Source organism: Artemia sp. Qi Xiang Cuo, chromosome 21 (assembly GCF_049724085.1).
Source record: "Artemia sp. Qi Xiang Cuo chromosome 21, ASM4972408v1, whole genome shotgun sequence".
In the NCBI taxonomy this organism is placed as follows: domain Eukaryota; kingdom Metazoa; phylum Arthropoda; class Branchiopoda; order Anostraca; family Artemiidae; genus Artemia; species Artemia sp. Qi Xiang Cuo.
The window spans coordinates 19,042,516-19,061,939 of NC_142814.1; the positions used below are offsets into that span (position 1 = coordinate 19,042,516).

Here is a 19,424-nt window from a genome sequence, read left to right on the forward strand (position 1 = left end):
TTTTGCCCTGAGGGCTGTGGGGGAGTTGTCATCCTCAAAGACCTAATTTACAGAATTTAAAACTACGTTTAATAAAATGGCTGTCTCAAAATTTTGATTGGATGTGTTTGGGGAAAAGGTGGGCATGAGAGGGGGGTTAGTTGCCCTCAAATCACTTTCAACTATTGAAAACTGCACTATCTATTTGAATTTCCAATCGAATGAGCCTTTTTTGAAGTTTCTACAACAACACCTTCTATAAAAACCTTATATGCCCCCAGGTCATATCTTAAAACCCTTGCCCTGAAGGTTGTGGGGTAGTGTCCTCCTCAAAAACATATTTTCTATCTGGAAATCAACTATGCTGAACAAAATGGCTATCTCAAAAATTTTGATTGGATGTGTTTGGGGAAATGATGGGCATTGGGGGGGGGGGGGCTATTTGCACTCCAATCACTTTCAACTATTAAAAAGGGCACTGGCCCTTTAATTTCCAATTGAATGAGCCTGTTTTGAAGTTTCTACAACAATACCTTCTAAACCTTATATGCCCCCAGGGCATAATTTAAAACCCTTGCCCTGAGGGTTGTGGGGGTGTGTCCTCCTCATAAATATATTTTCTATCTGGAAATCAACTGTGCTGAACAAAACGGCTATCTAAAAATTTTGATTGGATGTGTTTGGGAAATGATCGGCGTGGGGGGGCGGGGGTCTAGTTACACTCCAATCACTTTTTACTATTAAAAAGGGCACTAGCCCTTCAATTTCCAATCGAATGAGCCTGTTTTGAAGTTTCTACAACAACGCCTTCTATAAAAACCTTATATGCCCCCAGAGCATTACTTAAAACCCTTGCCCTGAGGGTTGTGGGAGAGTATAATCCTCAAAAATATATTTTCTATCTGGAAATCAACTATGCTGAACAAAATGGCTATCTCAAAATTTTGATTGGATGTGTTTGGGAAAATGATGAGCGTGGGGGGGGGCTAGTTACACTCCAATCACTTTCAATTATTATAAAGGGCACTAGCTCTTTAATTTCCAATCGAATGAGCCTGTTTTGAAGTTTCTATGACAACGCCTTCTATAAAAACCTTATATGCCCTCAGGGCATAACTTAAAATCCTTGCCCTGAGGGTTGTGGGGGAGTATCCTCCTCAAAAATATATTTCCTATCAGAAAATCAACTACGCTGAACAAAATGGCTATCTCAAATTTTGATTGGATGTGTTTGGGGGAATGATGGGAGTGGGGGGGGCTTGTTGCCCTCCAATCATTTTCGACTTAAAAAGGGCACTTGCCCTTTAATTTCCAATCAAATGAACCTGTTTTGAAGTTTCTACGACAACGCCTTCCATGAAAACCTTATATGCCCCAAGGGCATAACTTAAAACCCTTGCCCTGAGGGTTGTGGGGGATTTTCCTCCTCAAAAATATATTTTCTATCTGGAAATCAACTATGCTGAACAAAAATGGCTATCTGAAAATTTTAATTGGATTTGTTTGGGGGAAATGATGGGCGTGGGGGGGGGAGGTTGCTAGTTACACTCCAATCACTTTTGACTATTAAAAAGGGCACTAGCTCTTTAATTTCCAATCAAATGAGCCTTTTTTGAAGTTTCTACAACAACGCCTTCTATAAAAACCTTATATTCACCCATGACATAACTTAAAACCCTTGCCCTGAGTGTTGTTGGGGAGTATCCTCCTCAAAAATATATTTTCTATCTGGAAATCAACCTTAGAATTTCCAATTGAATGAGGCTTTTTAAAGTTTCTACGACAACACCTTCTATAAAAACCTTATATGCCCCCAGGGCATATCTTAAAATCCTGGCCCTGAAGGTTTTGGGGAAGTATCCTCCTCAAAAACGTATTTTCTATTTGGAAATCAACTATGCTGAACAAAACGGCGATCTCAGAATTTTGATTGGATGCGTTTGGGGAACTGATGGGCGTGGGGGGGGGGCTAGTTGCAATCCAATGACTTTTGACTATTAAAAAGGGCACTAGCCTTTTAATTTCCAATCAAATGAACCTGTTTTGAAGTTTCTACGACAACGACTTCAATAAAAACCTTATATGCCCCCAGGGCATAACTTGAAACCCTTGCCCTGAGGGTTGTGGGGGATTGTCCTCCTCAAAAATACATTTTATGTCTGGAAATCAACTACGCTAAATAAAATGGCTATCTCAAAATTTTGATTGGATGCGTGTGGGGGAATAATGGGCATGGGGGGTGGGGGGGGGGGGGGGCTAGGTGCATTCCAAACCCTTTTGACTATTAAAAGGGGCACTCTATTTTTGAATTTCTAATCGAATGAGCCTTTTTTGAAGTTTCTACAACAACACCTTCTATAAAAACCTTATCTGCCCCCAGGGTATAACTTACAACCCTTGCCCTGAGGGCTGTGGGGGAGTGTCCTCCTTAAAAATATATTTTCTATCTGGAAATCAAATACGCTGAACAAAATGGCTATCACAAAATTTTGATTAGTTGCGTTTGGGGGTATGATGGGCATGGGGGGGGCTAGTTGCCCTCCAATCACTTTCTAATATTAAAAAGGGCACTAGTCCTTTAATTTCCAATCAAATGAGCCTGTTTTGAAGTTTCTGCGACAACACCTTCTATAAAAACCTTATATGCCCCCAGGGTATAACTTAAAACCCTTGCCCTGAGGGTTGTGGGGGAGTGTCCTCCTCAAAAATATATTTTCTATCTGGAAATCAACTATGCTGAACAAAATGGCTAACTAAAAATTTTGATTGGATTTGTTTGGGGGAATAATGGGCTTGGGGGGGGGGGCTAATTACCCCCAATCACTTTTGACTATTAAAAAGGGCACTAGCTTTTTGAATTTCTAATCGAATGAGACTTTTTTGATGTTTCTACAACAACGCCTTCTATGAAACCTTATATGTCCCCAGGGTATAACTTAAATCCCTTGCCCTGAGGGTTGTGGGGGAGTGTCCTCCTCAAAACTATATTTTCTATCTGGAAATCAACTATGCTGAACAAAATAGCTATCTCAAAATTTTGATTCGATATGTTTGGGGAAATTATGGGCGTGGGGGGGGGGGGGGGGCTAGTTACACTCCAATCACTTTCAACTATTAAAAAGGGCACTAGCCCTATGAATTTCCAATCGAATGATCCTGTTTTGAAGTTTCTACAACAATGCCTTCTATAAAAACCTTAATCGCCCCCTGGGAATAACTTATCACTTGTGCCCTAAAGGATGTATGGGGTAGTACTCATCAAAAACATATTTTCTTTTTGAAAATAATATATTCTGAAAAAAATGACTATCACAATATTTAGAGTGGATGTGTTTGGGGGAATGATGGGCGTGGGGGGCTAGTTGCCCTCAAATCATTTTCGACTATTAAAAAGGGCACTAGAAGTCTCGTTTTCTAATCGTATGAGCCCCCTTTGAAGTTTCTACGACGACCTCTTCCATGTGAAGTGCCCCTGGAAAAAAAAATAATAATAAAACATTGGAGCCGTATGTCCTTTACTATAGGCAACGCTATAGCGTTGCCTCTGATTCAGTTCTAAATCATGCTAATTTGATACAGTTATAACTCATAAGATTTCCACACACATGGACTATTAAAATCAGACTTTATAACTAGATTAAAGCCACTCTTTTCTAAAGCTTCTTTTGTTTACTATTACAATTTTACTGTGAAGTTTAGCAAACTAATTCTAAAATTGCACTTACTAACTAATGAAAGTGTTAAATAAAATGCCAAAATTTCAAGATTTTAAAATTGCTAAGCTAACCAGATTTGATAGTAACAAATCCAGACCTGTAGAATACATACATACATGCGTGCATTTAAAAACCAGTGGCCATATACACAAAAGCAAATAAATAAAAAAAAACAATAAGGAAAGAACAATAACACTCAACAAATTTAGACTACAGCTTCTTTCCACGCCATCAGACTATTCTATATAAAACAACATAACGCAATAATTAGGTCCCTCGAAGTAGTCTCCAAAACACCCGGGAGCAGCAATACATCCCCATGAAAAAATTTATCCCTAAAATTCGCCAAACTTTGGCATCTACTCAGAAAATGGTCTATCCCATCCCCAAACTCCCTACAGAGGGGGCAGGCACGCCTACTTCCCGAGCCATCCTCATCATAACACTCCCGGTAGCCTTTACGCAGTGGTATGCAATTCGCCCGCGCCTGCAACCAATACTTAAGGGTTCTCCACGGTAGGTTCAGCTTCAAATAAAACTCCTCCTTATACACATCTTTAATCTGTCTATAAAAATTCAGGCTACTAGACTTTTCCAGACCCGTTAACCAAACCTGAATCTCCTGGTCCCGAAGGCGCGATGCAAATTTACCGAGGAAATCTTCAGGTTTACCTAGAGGACCCTGTTCCTCATTCCATGCCCATGATAAACCAGCATTATCCAACAGTGCTTTAACTTGTTTCGGCCATGCTGCCTTTTTGGTAAAACTCAACATCTCTGTGTAGGCCGCTTTTGCCAGGCGGTTATCAGGTAAGCGCGTAACCTGTAACCAAAACTTAATCATTTGTATAGTCCTCATATGACGTAGATCCTGCAAACCCAAATCACCCCTTAGGACCAAACTACTAAAATTATTTTGGAGGCCTATAACTCTTTTAAAATACATAAACTGCAGAGATTCCAGTTGTTTTACCTTAGTAGTCCCTCACAACTCATATCCATAATGGGCAACAGGTAGGACTTTAGTCATAAAAAGGTACTTGTGCATCTTCATATTTTTGATTCCCATGATATGTTTGGCGAAGTAGAGCACAAGCAGTTGCCCTACCACGTGAAATCATCAATTTAATGTGCTCGGTCCAATTCCCATTTGCTGCGACCACCAATCCCAGATATTTATACTTTGGGGTCACTTTTATTGCCTCATATTCATAAGTGAAGGAGTTATCCTGGGTTCCATTGGGCTTCCTACTTTGTAAGATGACAATCTCTGTCTTACACGCGTTCAGCTTCAACTTCTTCAATTCTAGGTATGATTCAGTTAAATTCAGAAGAGTTTGGATTTCCTCGGCTGATCAGGCCACTAAAGCTGTGTCGTCAACGAGCAGTAAAAAAGAATAGAGGGTAATCCCTAGTGATAAAACTCGGGCCCATCTCATTTCCAGGAACTCTGCAAAATCATTGATATACAGACTAAAAAGTTTCGGTGATAACGTGCATCCTTGGCGAACTCCTCTGAATGTTCTGAATGGCCTAGACACACCTTTTTTAACGATAAAAAACAAAAATAAAGTTATCTCGTACATGTTAATTAATAGCGTAATAAAAAGCTTGTGTAGGTATATCTCAATTTGGAAACAGAAAAAAATAGGTCTGTCAATACTACCAAATACCTTTTAAGGTCCAAAAAAGCAATAAAATGCCCACCATTTCCCCTGTTATAGTTTTTAATAAGTTCCTGGAGTGTAAATACACAATCTGTAGTTGAATAATCCTTTTGGCATCCTCCTTGGGTCTCACTGACAATATTTTCGTTTTCTAGCCACAGCCCTAATCTACCATCTAGAACATTTTCCAAATATTTACTAGTTTTTCGTACTAGACTAATACGGCAATAGTTACCGTGCTTCATCCAGTCACCCTTTTTAAATAACGGCATTATAACCGACATATTCCATGCTATTGGCCAACTATATGAAACCAGGACCGCATAATAAAAAGTTAATAGAACTGGCAATATATGACTGTGAAACATTAAACATCATCAACCAAGTTTTTATCTTGGTTCTATAAGCAAAAAAAAAGAAGAAAAACGAACAAGATGTCACTTCAAGGGTCCTTTTAAGAGCAAAAGAACAAGTAATAGGTCAGGTATGACCCTAGTATTCTACTAAAGTTTGCTGATTTAATAAAATTACATATGAGAGGCTTTTTGCTGTCTTGGAAAGTAGTTGAATTGGAAGAATAAGACTTTCAGAGTCTAAATTATTTTGCAGTAATGTTTATCCAAGTTTCTATCTCTGCTGATTCCCTATTTTTATGCGTATTTTTATGACGCAGTAGGTTTTAGACTTTCACAGTGAGAGAAGGAGGTCATACCCAAACTCTTGTTTGTGTTGTTTTTTATTCGCTGTAAGTTTGCTTTGCGTGTTCACTTTAAGTTTCATTCGCTTTAAGATATATTTATTCATATGAGTTAATATCTATTGTGTGTTTGTTTGCATTGATTGTTTATCCAGTTTGTCTTCGTTTTGAGTTTCATTTATACTTCAATAGGAACATATTTTTTTTCGTTTTAAGCTTGATTTTCATATTGAATCTAAGCATTACTCGCTTTAAGATTTATTTATTCATTTACATTGTCACTTGTCTTATGTTTTTGCTGTGACTGTTTATTTATTTTTTGTTCCTTTTGGGCTTCATTAATTCTTTAATAATAATTTCTGGACGTTTTGAGTTCTAATTTTAAAAGATATTTTTATATATTGAACTTAAGTTTAAAATGGCCTTTACTTTTCTTTGAAAAGGTTATTTTTCGGAAAGTTTTTTTTAATTAATGCAAAGAAACATTGAGGAGCTAGACCTGCAGATTAACGTGAACAAAACTAAGGCAATGTCAAATGACGTTATCACTTCGCTAGCTGCAGATTTTAAGCTCAGAAAAATAGAACGTGCCCTAGCTGGAACTAAGTGTAAGTAAGATGTTTTCGAATTGGTTAGGATATTATTCGTTTTTGGACAGTGTTACCTAAATTTTTTAGCTTGGACATATCTCGTTTGTCCAAGCTACATAACGTGTCTCTTGAACGTGCTCTAAGAGGAACTAAATGTAATTAAGTCGTTTTTTGAACTTGGCTGGGCTTTATTTAGTTTTTGGACTGCATCTCCTAAATTCCGTATCTTGGACATATCTCGTTTGTGCACCCAGTCTGCAGCTTGGACGTGACTTGTTTTTGCTATAAGATTGAAAATTTTTGTTTGATTTCGGTTTTAACAAGAACAAACAGGTCTACCTTTTTGTTAAAGAATAAGTGGTTTAGGCAGGGAAGGGGTTAGAGACGCCATGGGCCCATCCTACGCCTCTCATATTTAATTTTTTTTTACAGTTGAAATAAGTTGAAACATGTTAAACTTTTCTAGTAAAATATTCATGTCAAGGATGGGTCAATTATATAATGTCATTCTATGGTCACTGGGGTTGTGTTGATCAAATCCCTACTGGAGGTAGATTTTCTGGACATTCTGACCATTTGGGGGATATCTTCAAAATTTTGAACTAATTCTGCTGGAAACCAAGAGGGGAAAGGGTACAGGAGGGGGACCAGAAATATTGATTTCCGATTCAATGAGCCCCATTCCTAAGTCTCTCCATGTATAAACAATCGTTCTATTCGAAGCAGCCAAAAAAATTTAGTACATACGAGTCATCATTGCTCTTTAATAGTGGAATCTCATTGTTGAAAATTGTGACTCAGTATTAATTAATTTCATTTTTACTGAGAATAAATAAGTCTTACCTCCAGTGATGCCAAAGAAGAAAGAAGGTGTATCGCTTTCTGAATCACCCACTGAACGGAAGTTCATATCCCCAATCAGGGCCATGAGCGATTATCTTCTTAAGCCCTCGGACTTAGACAACTTAAGAAGAACTAGAAGAAGATCCCCGTATGAAAATGAACCACCCATTACAGTTTATTGGCGGAAGGATGTTGAAACAAAGTAAGAACATTTTTCAGTAAAAGTTTAATTTTCGTTTTGAAGGATTGAAGTGACTTGGGTGAAGGATACATCCTTTGTGCTCTTCTACCAATAAATATACATAGCATTAATTAGGTCGTTTTCTAATTCTTTCTGCCATTTCCATAGGCTCGCGGGAATATATTTAACCGACGGGTCGCCAATTCGACGGGCACCCCTTCTACGTGTTTGCCGGCGTTCGCCAAAGTTAGGTTGACAGGGCCGTTGCCACGCTTCTACCACGGTGAGGCCACGTAGCTGGATCTCGAGCCGATTGGCATGGTTGCAGATGCGACCCTTCACGGCTCGAAATTATCGCCCCATTAACCCAAGACCGTAACCTGTGAAATTTAACAGTCTGCCAGATCCTGTCGCCAGGGAGAGCTACATAGCTAGTGTCCTGATCCAAGTACAAGTACAACGTATATTAATTAGGTCCTGAGTGGTAGATGACGTGGTTCACTAAATTCACAACCTAGCAATGGTAGATATTCTTTAGGGGAGATATAGAAATGGAAACTAATATAGCAAAAAGCAAAGGACGTTTTTTTTTTAGCTGAAATTGGGGATTTGTTTGAGAGCAAAATTGAAAACTCGTTCAAAATTTAGAGTATTTGACACAGCTGTGATGAGTATAGATGAAAACGTAGAATATGCTGAGTAGAATATGCTGAATGTCTTCTTGATAAATTTTTTGACAATATCTTCAGTGATTATGCTTATTGACGAGGTTTCAAATGCTAATATTAATGAATGAAGGGGCTCCCCCTTCTTCATCATGCCATCATTGTAATCATCATTACGGAGAAGCTTAAATGGCTTGATAATTTCATCATAATGTAGGAGATCAAACTCCCTAGGGAAGAAGATGTGACAGTGCTTAGGTCTAACAAAAAAAAAAAAAAAGAACAGATGATTCTGTTTTGATTTTCTGACAACAGCTTATATACGCTTGAATAAGTACAACAGCTTAAGTACGAGAAATGTACAAATATAGAGTCTGAAATTGATATGATTCGAAGTTTTGTCTTTGAAAGTTTGGATGATCATGGCCAAAGCTCTAGATTTGTAATCGGATGAAAAATCTTATAGTTAAAACTTCGGTGCAACTTGAAAATTTTTCAGAAGGACCAGATTTAGGGGGTACTTATCCCTAAGTGGTGGTTTTTAGGCTAAATATCTTAGATTTGCTTTTAAAATTTTTGGTAGTGTGGCTTTTCTGAAATCTTATATCAAATGTATGATGGAGTATCGTTGAAGTTTTTAAGCTTCGGTTGTTCATGTCGGACTAAATAAACGTTTAGATGTGATTGGGTTAAACACCCCCATATTCTTAAGTTCTAAGAAGGGGTAATTAAATCCAGTAGGATTGAACCTCGCATCGGGGTTATTTGTTCAAGCCCAGGGATCTTAAATCTGTATTTCTAAAAGATCAATAGCCTGTTGCATTTAAAGTTTTTTTTTGTAGCTGTTTTCGTACAAGACACTGAATTACTACCACCAGGACTTTTTTTTTGGAAATTCTGTATCAGGGGTTGCTAGAAAATTATGTTGAAAATGTAATTAACTAGGCTACAGGAGAAATAGTAAGAATCTCGAGATTTTGGAGGAAATGACCCCGGAGCTGTTTACTCCTTCCTACCTTTGTGCCTGGTTACTGGCCATGGTTTTTTTTTCGGAACTGTAATGTTGTTTTGAATACCTTCTCATTTTCTTGAGCTTTAAAATTCTATTTTTGCAGCCTGTATTATGTAGAAATGAAAATTTCTATCTTTACTTGCAATTTATTTTCTCTTATAAACTGTGTAATTTTATTATCTTTTTAAAAATCGTTGATTTAATTACAGGCATTGAAGCTATACTTTTTTTCTGTAATCTTGTTAATAAAAGAAGCGGTTTTAGAGTTTCTCGTTTGTTAGAGATCAGGAATTTTAAAAACTTTCTTTTGTTAGCCCCAATGACTAATAGTTAACTCTGTTAACATATCATTCAACTCCAACGACAAGTGAATGCAAATGACTTCATTTAACCTTAAAATGGGAGTGATCCTGAAACGTGAAGTCGCAATAATACTTTAGAGGCCAGGTGGAATGGAAAATTCTTTAGAAGATACGTGGCCAGTGCATACCAATAAGACATGTTCACCCTGCAAATTCACAAGAACCTTTTGACAATTCTCTGTGTTGTTATTTTTTCCTTTATATCATTAATGTCCATTGCGGTGCTACAGACAAAAAAAAACGACAGTTGTAAGGCCCAAAAACAGATATGTGTCCATCTTCATGTGTTGCTAGCAAAATTTCTCTGGGGAGGATGAGGGAGGAGTCTTTTGGGTTGACTCCCGAAGAAGGAATTCTGCTTATGCTTAGGTAGGTTAATTGGGGCAGTAGGGCCATTATACCCTAAATTTGTCTGCCCAAACCCCCTAGATTTTGAAAAATACCTTTTTGATATAGCCATTGTAAAATTCATTTTATTGTATTTTTGTTAAAAAAAAAATTGATAAAACAGCAAAATTACTCCTCTTGATTTTGTTAAATATATTTTGCCCCCTCCCCTCCTCCTATATTTCTGCTAATTGACGACCCTGTTTATGCTTAGTATAATATTACTACGTCTGTCGAGTTACAAAGATACGGTAGTGAAAAATAAACTTTTCACTGGTAATGTCTTCAGAAAAGTAGGATTAATATTTTGTCTATCTCTAAAGGCCAATAGACAAACTGAATATGAGTGAAAGTTCATTTACATTTTTTGTCGAAAAGTTCTGTTCTGCCAAATGGAATTACTGGCTTCGTGTTTAAGCTGCTTAGTCATATAGAGCGTCGGAAGCAATGCATAACATTGAACAGGACGCTAGTTTTTTTTTAATTTGTATTCTTCAAAGCAGGATTACTGAAGTTTGAGGAGCGACCTGGTACGGAGTATCTACCCATCATTTGAAATTTATTTTATATCCTAAGTTTTAAGATCTTGTGAAAACCAACCTATTATATTTAATGTTATTAGAGAAAAACTAACCATTAAAAAAAAACGTTCCAAAAAGCTATGATACACTTCACTTATTATTTGCGTTTAAACTTATTAAGATTGAAAAAGTGTTGGTACCCTGGAATTAGCGTTTGTCTGTTCCCACCCAACCCTTTGTTGTCCTTCTTTTGTATCCTAAAATACAAAGGTGCACTAGGTCTGGTTTTTGTGACAGAAGTGTTATCGGATCACATTTTTGGAAACATGTACACTTATGAAACGATCATTGTCTATTTACCTCACTGTGAAGACTGGATTTCAATCGCCGTAATTGTTTAGATATACCTAGATGCACACGCAAGGAGGGAATCTTTTTAAGTTATTACTCCAAAAATGTCCCTCCTCTAGCGAAATCTTGGTCCTCGTACATGTTGAAACATAATTTTCTTTCCCGTGTAGATTTTTTTTCTTTTCCCTTTGATTTAGCATACCACGCTCTATTTCGAACGGGACACATCTTCTAAACCCAAAAATTTTAAATAGGCTAGTTGAACCTTAAGATTTTATAGATCAAGCCCCTCCTCTCTATAATCCTGATGGGTCATGGTATATTTTATTCAATTGTTATCTTTTACTTTACCTCTGAGTTCATTTATTATTCTTGCAATGATTGTAGGGCCCTGGAGGTGTGGGGAAGTCGAGCTGCCCTAGAGAGAGAATTGAAGAAAAGAGATCGAGAACTTGATGCGTATCGTCAATGTAAGTTTTATCTAAAACTCGTAAGATATTTCCTAATCTTATCATTGTTTGTGTGTACATTTTAAAGGGGAAACTGGTGGCTTTAGATGATAAGATCGTTTTGCTCATTGATGTAATTGCAAATAGCTAAGCTATTATAATATGAATTTTTATTGTAAATTTTATCCCATAATTTTAGAAAGTTTATGTCTATAAGGATTGATGTTAGGTGTCAGTAAGGACTGATCCCTTGCCATAACTAGCTATGACAACTGTATTTATGCCAATAGCAGATACTTATACAGGGGTGTAATTTGCTATGGGGCAGAGGATGGGGGCAACTGCCCCAGTTTGCCCCCCCTCCCTCCCCAGCTGAAATCTAGCGTCTTCAATAACCTTGTCAAAACTAAAATAGGCCTACATAAAAAAAAAATCCACAGAAATAGATCAGTTTTCTTTAGTATACCTTTGCCTTTATGGTTTTATATGGCTCATTTTTCACTCTAATTTTTACTTGACAAATTGGGAATATTGGCTGCAACTTTTCCCCTCCCTTCAGGATTTTGACAAAATTACGCCCCTGTACTCATATGTATTCTTGTTTGTTTTTTTTTCAAATATTGACTCCCGGATTATTAAAAGTACTCATAGAATTTAAACCCTTACTGTGGGAAGCTGTAAAAAGTTTTGAATAGTTTGTACTATGTTAATGAAGGCTTCTCTTTTTCAGCCTAATGTTGGAAAAAAACGTGACTTTTGTAATACTGTGGAATTCACATGATGTCTAATAATACCGGCCAATAAGCTTTTAAAAGCAAAAGTTTATTTCATTATCTCAAAAATTGTAAGACTTTAAAGTATTCTTTAATAACAATAATTATGAGATAAGATTAATTACCGTGCCATGAATTTGACTAACAAAATCTTTTCATTTTAAGTTAAGTGCACATATATTGGGATTTTTTCTCAGATGTGGGATTATTTTTTATGGTCTTTGTGAATCAGATAGCCTAAGCAAATAGGATGAGGGCCTTTCTATTTGCAAGCTACTAAGAACTGATAAAAATTCACTGCAAGTCAAATATTCTAGTGTGGCAAAATAACCAAGAAAGTTCCCGTTTAAAGGGTTAGACTTATTAATTTGCAGCTGATTTTAAGGGAATATGGTAGAATTCAGGGTGGGTTTCTGTATTTCTGATTCCGTTTGCTTTGAATTAGAATATTTGCTTTGTTCTTAATCGGTATAAAGCATATGATCGTTCAGCTGATTAATTTTCAGCTGATTCTAAGGGGATATGGTAGAATTCAGGGTGGGTTTCTGTATTTCTGATTCTGTTTGCTTTGAATTAGAATATTCGCTTTGTTCTTAATCGGTATAAAGCCTATGATGGTTCAGCTGATTAATTTTCAGCTGATTTTAAGGGGATATGGTAGAATTCAGGGTGGGTTTCTGTATTTCTGATTCTGTTTGCTTTGAATTAGAATATTTGCTTTGTTCTTAATCGGTATAAAGCATATGATCATTAAAATAGAAAAAAAAAATGAATTTCTAATTGTGGCTAAGTATTAGAAGAAGAATCTAAATTGTGCTATACATGTTTCTCTTTGTTTCATACGAAGAAAAAACTAGATTAAGAAAATAGAAGTAAAAATGGTTGGAACTGAAAACAGGCACATTCTAGTCGTTAGTAGAAGGTGCTATCATAGGCTCTCCCCTCCCGCCCATCAACGCTCTCCCCTCCTTCCTTCCCGCTAAATTTAGATGAACATTTTGATAATATAGCTCACTAAGAATCGAAATCAGGACTACGAATTACAATCGGAATCAAGAAATTTTTTGGTCTCGTCCCATCAAGATCTGAAACTCTTGTTTGCAATTTCGAAACATGACAAACCTTATGCCGCTTTCCAAATTTTCAAACATTTTCTTCCGTAGACTCGTATCATTTTTCAAATTTTTCCCGTAGACTCGTGTCATTTAAACTTCTTTTTAAAGGAATAGATATTTGGGATTTCAGAGGTAACCTCACTCAGGTAACCATTACTAATCGAGGTGCAGCCTCCTGCAAAGCTTTTCTTCGACTGCTCAGTGCGGGGTGTCGCCTCTATCCAACCGTACCCTGTTTCTGCGCGTCTGCTATATTTGCTTGGTTTAAGGGTAGTATAAGTCGAACTAGGTCATCAGAGGGAGAGTGGATGATATACTTGATATATCTGCTATATTTGCTTGGTTTAAGGGTAGTATAAGTCGAACTAGGTCATCAGAGGGAGAGTGGATATACATTCATTGAGACACATATAGTCTTTCACTTACAGGTTGTAATGATACCTAGTATGTACTACAACTCGCTGTGGGTGCCCTATTTTGGACCCGGCGTCTGGGGTTGCGTCAAATGGGTGCTGGAGTGCCTACAAAGAGAGGGCATCCATATTCGGCAATAAACCTGACATAAGGCTCTAGAGAGGGATATTCATGCTAGATGGTCATAGGCTCTTAGAAAGAAGAAACACACACAACTTCTCATGTCAAAAGATCGGACCTGGTCGAAGTGTGTGCCGCACTAAAGTTCTGAGAGGCAATATATTTCCAAAAAATTAAGTTTGTCGACTCTCTGAATAATTTTATCCTTGAATATGAAGTTAGGATGTCGACATGAGACCTTCTTTCGGGTGATTAGTAACTCCTTAGTCTTGGCTGCTTTGAAATTGGCCATTCCGGCATCAGACTACCTTTCATCTCTACAAAAATGTACATGATCATCAAGTTTATTGATAGATACGTGGACATTCTGATCAAAGATTTTTCATCCAATTTGAAAATATTATATCCAAGGACCAAGGTCGTATCCGGGGGGGGGGTTGTCCCCACCAGCCCTCCTCGATTTTTTTTGTCTGACTTGTACAAACGTAACAAAAATGCAAATAAGAATGCAAATCCCCCCCGCCCGCAAAAAAACCCCCATTTCCGAATAAAAATCATGGATACACCCTTACCAAGGGTTGTAAATGAGCTGCCTAAGATCTCTGAATGGTACTTGTTTAACTTAATTGAATTTCTTAATTTTCCTTTTTTTGCAACAATAATTTTGCAATAATTTCTTTTTAGTCTATTTCCTTTTAGTTCTTTTCTTTTTAAGATATTTTTAGTGTGAAGAAGACGCTACGTCAAATGCGTAAAGAGGAATCACGAGAAAGTAATAAGCCTAGAAGTGGATTGTCGGAAGATTCTGGAAGGGTTGTTGTTACTGCTATTGTTATGTAAGTCTTTTTTATCTGTAGAATAAAAAAAAATCGTTATTTACTAATATGGCTGGTTGCTAATGCAAGTATGTCAAAGTCTTTAAAATAAAATCCACATATATATTTTTTTCTTGTCAAAAAATATTGCTAAAATGAATTAAAGCGAAAATTGTGGCTGTGGCGTCGTACGCAACCCAGTAAAGATTGAACTCTTGTTCATAGTAACCAAAAATTTAAAAACGAGTTTCTAAAAAGAAAATGTAAAAAGAGTAAAAATTGCATTTTGAAGCTGATATAGGAATGGTATTTTTTATTATTCTAGCTAATTTTATTAGTAAAAGCTTGTTGCGAAACAAATTATTAAAAATGGGAGTTTCAAATTTTCTAAAAATTCCTAGAAATAAAGAGTTTCTAAATTTCTAAAAATAGCATGAAGCCCCTCGAAAACGGTGCCGGATCACTATGAAAACTGGACTTTGGGATCATCATTATATTACGTTTTTTTGTCGCTGCTAGTAGGGCACTGAAACATCATACAGAGATGTTTAAGGGCTCATTTCAAAGCTAATTTTTTATATTTACTTGGTTTTTATAAGTAACAAAATAAAATAGTAATATAAAATATGATTTGTGAAATAAACTTTATCTTCAAAATGTGTTCTATACAATATGATAGAACACACGTATCTTCTGGAAAAAAAAGAGACGAATGCTTGATGGGATTTACAGGCCAATTTAAAAAGAAGGCAAGTCAAGGACAAAGAAAAATATCAAGCAATAAAAGAAAGAAAACTAAAACGTAGTAATGTCCCGTGAAGTATGGGACAAGGTACTTGAGGTACCTTTTCAATTTTTTTTTTTATTTTTTGTTTCACGATTGAAAAACCAATAATTTTGTGTTTTTGGGCCTTGCTAATGAATAATTTCTACGTTTTTTCTGTGAGGGGGGTGTAGAGAAAGGAGACCTTGGTGGAATTCCAATTCAGGATTGTTTACCTCGCAGTTTTTAGTCAGCAATGCAGTCTCAGTCCTAAAGTAGTCAGACTTAACTGAGAAGGCTCGGTTCTTTCCTCGTAGTGGGACAATTGGTCCCGAAATAATTATGCTGCTTTTATTCTGAATGGATCCAATTTTAAAGTGCCATCAAAGGCTTCTGAATGGATCCAATTTTAAAGTGCCATCAAAGGCTCTCTGGCGGCCCATCGGACCACTCTTGAAAAACCTTTCTCACATAAAATCTCTTTTCTGTAGATATGAAATGTATGTCTATTAATGAACTGACGTTTGAATGGATTTACGCAGGAGACTAAAATATTGGTATTTAGCTTTATATAAAGAATAACGTATATACACGGTGAAAGACTAGGGGAAACACCAAGATTGGTCTGAGGAAACCTCCTCCCTGGAAGATTGAAAATTGGGGAAAAAGAATTAACAATTTTTTTATATTTTGTTCATATTTCCCTTAAAAATCGTCTGAGAGGCCTCTCCTCTGTGCTTGATTCTGCATGCACCTATGATTAGAATTAACTTGTTTTGTGTTTCGTTTGTGGTGTAATAAATAGAAGTTGCGAGATGCGAGATAACTGTTGCCATTATGTTGCGAGAGAATAGACATTAGTTTCCTCACTAGGTAGAAAAAGAAGTGTAAGATATTCTCCGGAATTTTCACTTAGAGTCCAAGGAATTTTCTTTAATTCATTAGAAATTAGAAAGGTAAAGAGCTCCCAAGTATCCCAAGGGTAAGGAACACCCAAGGTACTCCTGTGGAGTGGACATTCTCTGCACCAAAATCCGTATTGTTCAGGCAATAATCAGATCAGTAATTTTGTATGAAAGTGAAACTTGGACTGTTAAAGCCAATGGCGTTGAACCGCTTGAAACTCCGACCGTGGATGTTTATGGAGAATCTTGGGTTTTCGACTATCTGATAAGGTTTTGAAATAAAGAGATCGGATAGCAATGCTTTCAAGAATACGATGTAGTGGACATTGCTATCAAACGTCAGCTCATCTAGTTTGAACACCTTGGTCGATGACCCAAAGAACATTTGCGATAAAATCGTTGAACTGCTTACTACTGCTATTCGGAAGAAGTGTCTCGGTGGCCAACGCATAATCTTACTAGGGCCGATCAATACTGATTTGGAGCCCCTATGATGCTCTCGCCAATCTGAGGACTGTGGTTACAGATTATCATCCCAATGACCAAAGATCCACGTGACAAAAAATAGTTTATCAACTTAAGGGGCGACCGTACTTGAAGCGACCTTCCTATCTCTCCCATATTAAGCGTTTTGAGTTTGTCTGACATTAATAGTTGAGGCAGTTAGGCGGTCTCAGTCTTTTCTAATAGAATAGAATCAGGTGAACATTTTGATTTAGCAAAATGCTAAAGCCGACACCTATTTTTCCTGAAATCCCAAAAAAACTCAAAAACCTATTTTGGGTTTGCCTGTAAGATCGCTGCAGTCAATATTGTCGTAATTGGTACTTAAAAATGCAGCGAAAAATATTCTATTGAAGCGGTTGCAGTATATTTTTATAAAAACACTTGCTGACTGCAGTCCCTTCGAATACTTTACATACCAACGTTTCAAATTGCTTATCACCCGACAAAGAGCCTAAAATACTTGGAATCAAACGGATGTGGGCGCATAAATTACGCTGAGGGGGTTAACGCTTCCTTTTGTTCAAAAGCGGTCAGTTGGACTTTGATTTAGTGAAGCTTTAGCTCTTGAAATGATTTATTTTGTGTGTATAATTTGAAAGCGTTAGCTTGAGAGTTGGACATTCGACAAATTGTGCGAATAAGTTGGATGTACTGGGAAAATGTAACTAATATTGAAAGCGTAAGGAACCCCTGGAAGTCGCCCTCTTTGAGTTTGTTTATTCAAGTCTGTGTGAAATATGATACCTTTGTCTTTGAGCCTTTTTGCCGACCAGGAAAAGGGCTCGAATCGGCCAAAACGGCTTTGGACTGGCGTCCCCCCTTAAGCGCCAGAGAGAGCTGAATGTGCTTGTTGCCTACTGTAACTAAGTAAGTAAGATACTAAACTGAAAGTAATATTGTAATATTAACGATATTATGATACTTAATAAATTATGTGAGCAATTTTGAACAGAGGTTGATTTTTCGTTTGGCCACCAGGATTCTGCTTGTATGACAAATTCACAGGTCAGATAAGATTCAGCCAGGCTGTGTCTTGTTGTTGATCACCTTTTCATTATCATTGACATTGAGAGCTTTGTTTGTTTGACCACATTGTCTTGTAATTTCTTGATTTGGTGTCTCACCAAAAATGACTAATGTAGTTAATGTACGGAGGGTGGATTTTTCTTTAGGCTGGATTTTTTTTTAGGGGTGGGGGGACGGGGTAGATTTGAAAAAAAAAGCAAGACAAACTTGTTTATTTGGAAAATTTAGAAAACTTGTTAAAAATCGTAGCAATCTTGAGATTTGTAATTGGAGTAAGATGTAGATGGAAAGAGTTTAAAGCCAGCCAATCTGGAGCCTTAAAAGCCAGCCAATCTGGAGCCTGGAGCCTTAAAACTCTAAAAAGTTCTTAAAACACATTATTTCTTATTTAATGTCTAATTTTGACTGCCAATAGATTTTGCAGAATTCAAAGACCAGTCCTCGCATGTTCAACTTTTATTTATAAAAATTTGAACCTTCCAGAAGAAAGAAGTTTTTTTTAGGAAGTTGGTATTGGTCATAAATTTAATATTGATTATAAAAAATGGAAAATGAACTGATGGCTAAGTAAATGTAAAGGTCAGCGAAAAACAAGCTAAAGTTTTGTAGAAATTTCACTCAGTATACAGAAGTATTGCTTAAATTAAAAATAACTAATTGGTGTTTTGACTAAATCGTACGAGTTTTTCGGTCGCATCATTGTGCAGGTTGGAAAATATTATATATACTATGTGGATATAGTATATAATATATATATATATATATATATATATATACTATATGTATGCAAGGACCACGATATACAACTCACAAAAATGTAAGCTATACTAGGTACTTGTTAATTATACAGAACACACCCAAGAGGTGGAGTTAGGTTAGTCCTAATGAAATACATCAAAATATGATGAAAATATAATACTTTAATAACAAAATTTTGGAAACTACAACAGAGAATTATGGAAAGCAGGCCGCCCAGAACGCATTATATTAAATACATGAGATAACCTAACCACAGTACCAACTCTGTATATTAAATATTTAATTAGAATGTACCAATAACGTAGTTTTTCCACTGAACCTAAGCTAATTTTCTACGAATACAGACAAATAAACCTGTTTTTCTCAGATCTTACGTATCCAAAAGTCTCGAGTGTGTTCTGGGTAATTAACGATTACCCTATACTATATTGAAGTATAAACAAAAACTGTTAATCAATAATGGACGACTTTCGAATCAAATTCGCGTTTAATCAATGATAATCAAGTTTTTGAAAACAACAACTGAAAATATTACTGCTTCTGTTAAATCCTGTTACTATTAAGCCGTTTCAGTGTTATTTTATGTAATTTGAACGCGCTGACTAACACTTCTACTCCACCCTATCTTGTTTAGAGCTTCAACTTTCCTTATCTCTCCAAAAAATCTCAAAATGCTCGTCATTGTCGTTTCATCCGACCATAATTTGGGGCGTCTAGTCTTTCTCTTACGCCCTTGACTGGAAGCACATTCTTTATTTAAAAAAGAAAATAGGCTGGGGTAAATCAAAAGGCGTTATGTTGCGCAAT

At 36.6% G+C, this 19,424-nt stretch overlaps 1 protein-coding gene across 1 annotated transcript in view; it reads left to right on the plus strand.

Annotated features, from left to right (window-relative positions):
- The window catches only part of ZnT49B (solute carrier family 30 member 9), an 84,342-nt gene that overhangs the window by 2,277 nt on the left and 62,641 nt on the right, over positions 1-19,424 (plus strand). Inside the window, exons 2-4 of the mRNA XM_089107184.1 lie at positions 7,499-7,694; positions 11,359-11,441; positions 14,558-14,678. Coding sequence (XP_088963310.1) covers positions 7,499-7,694; positions 11,359-11,441; positions 14,558-14,678 — 400 coding nt within the window. The remainder of the gene's footprint in view (positions 1-7,498; positions 7,695-11,358; positions 11,442-14,557; positions 14,679-19,424) is intronic.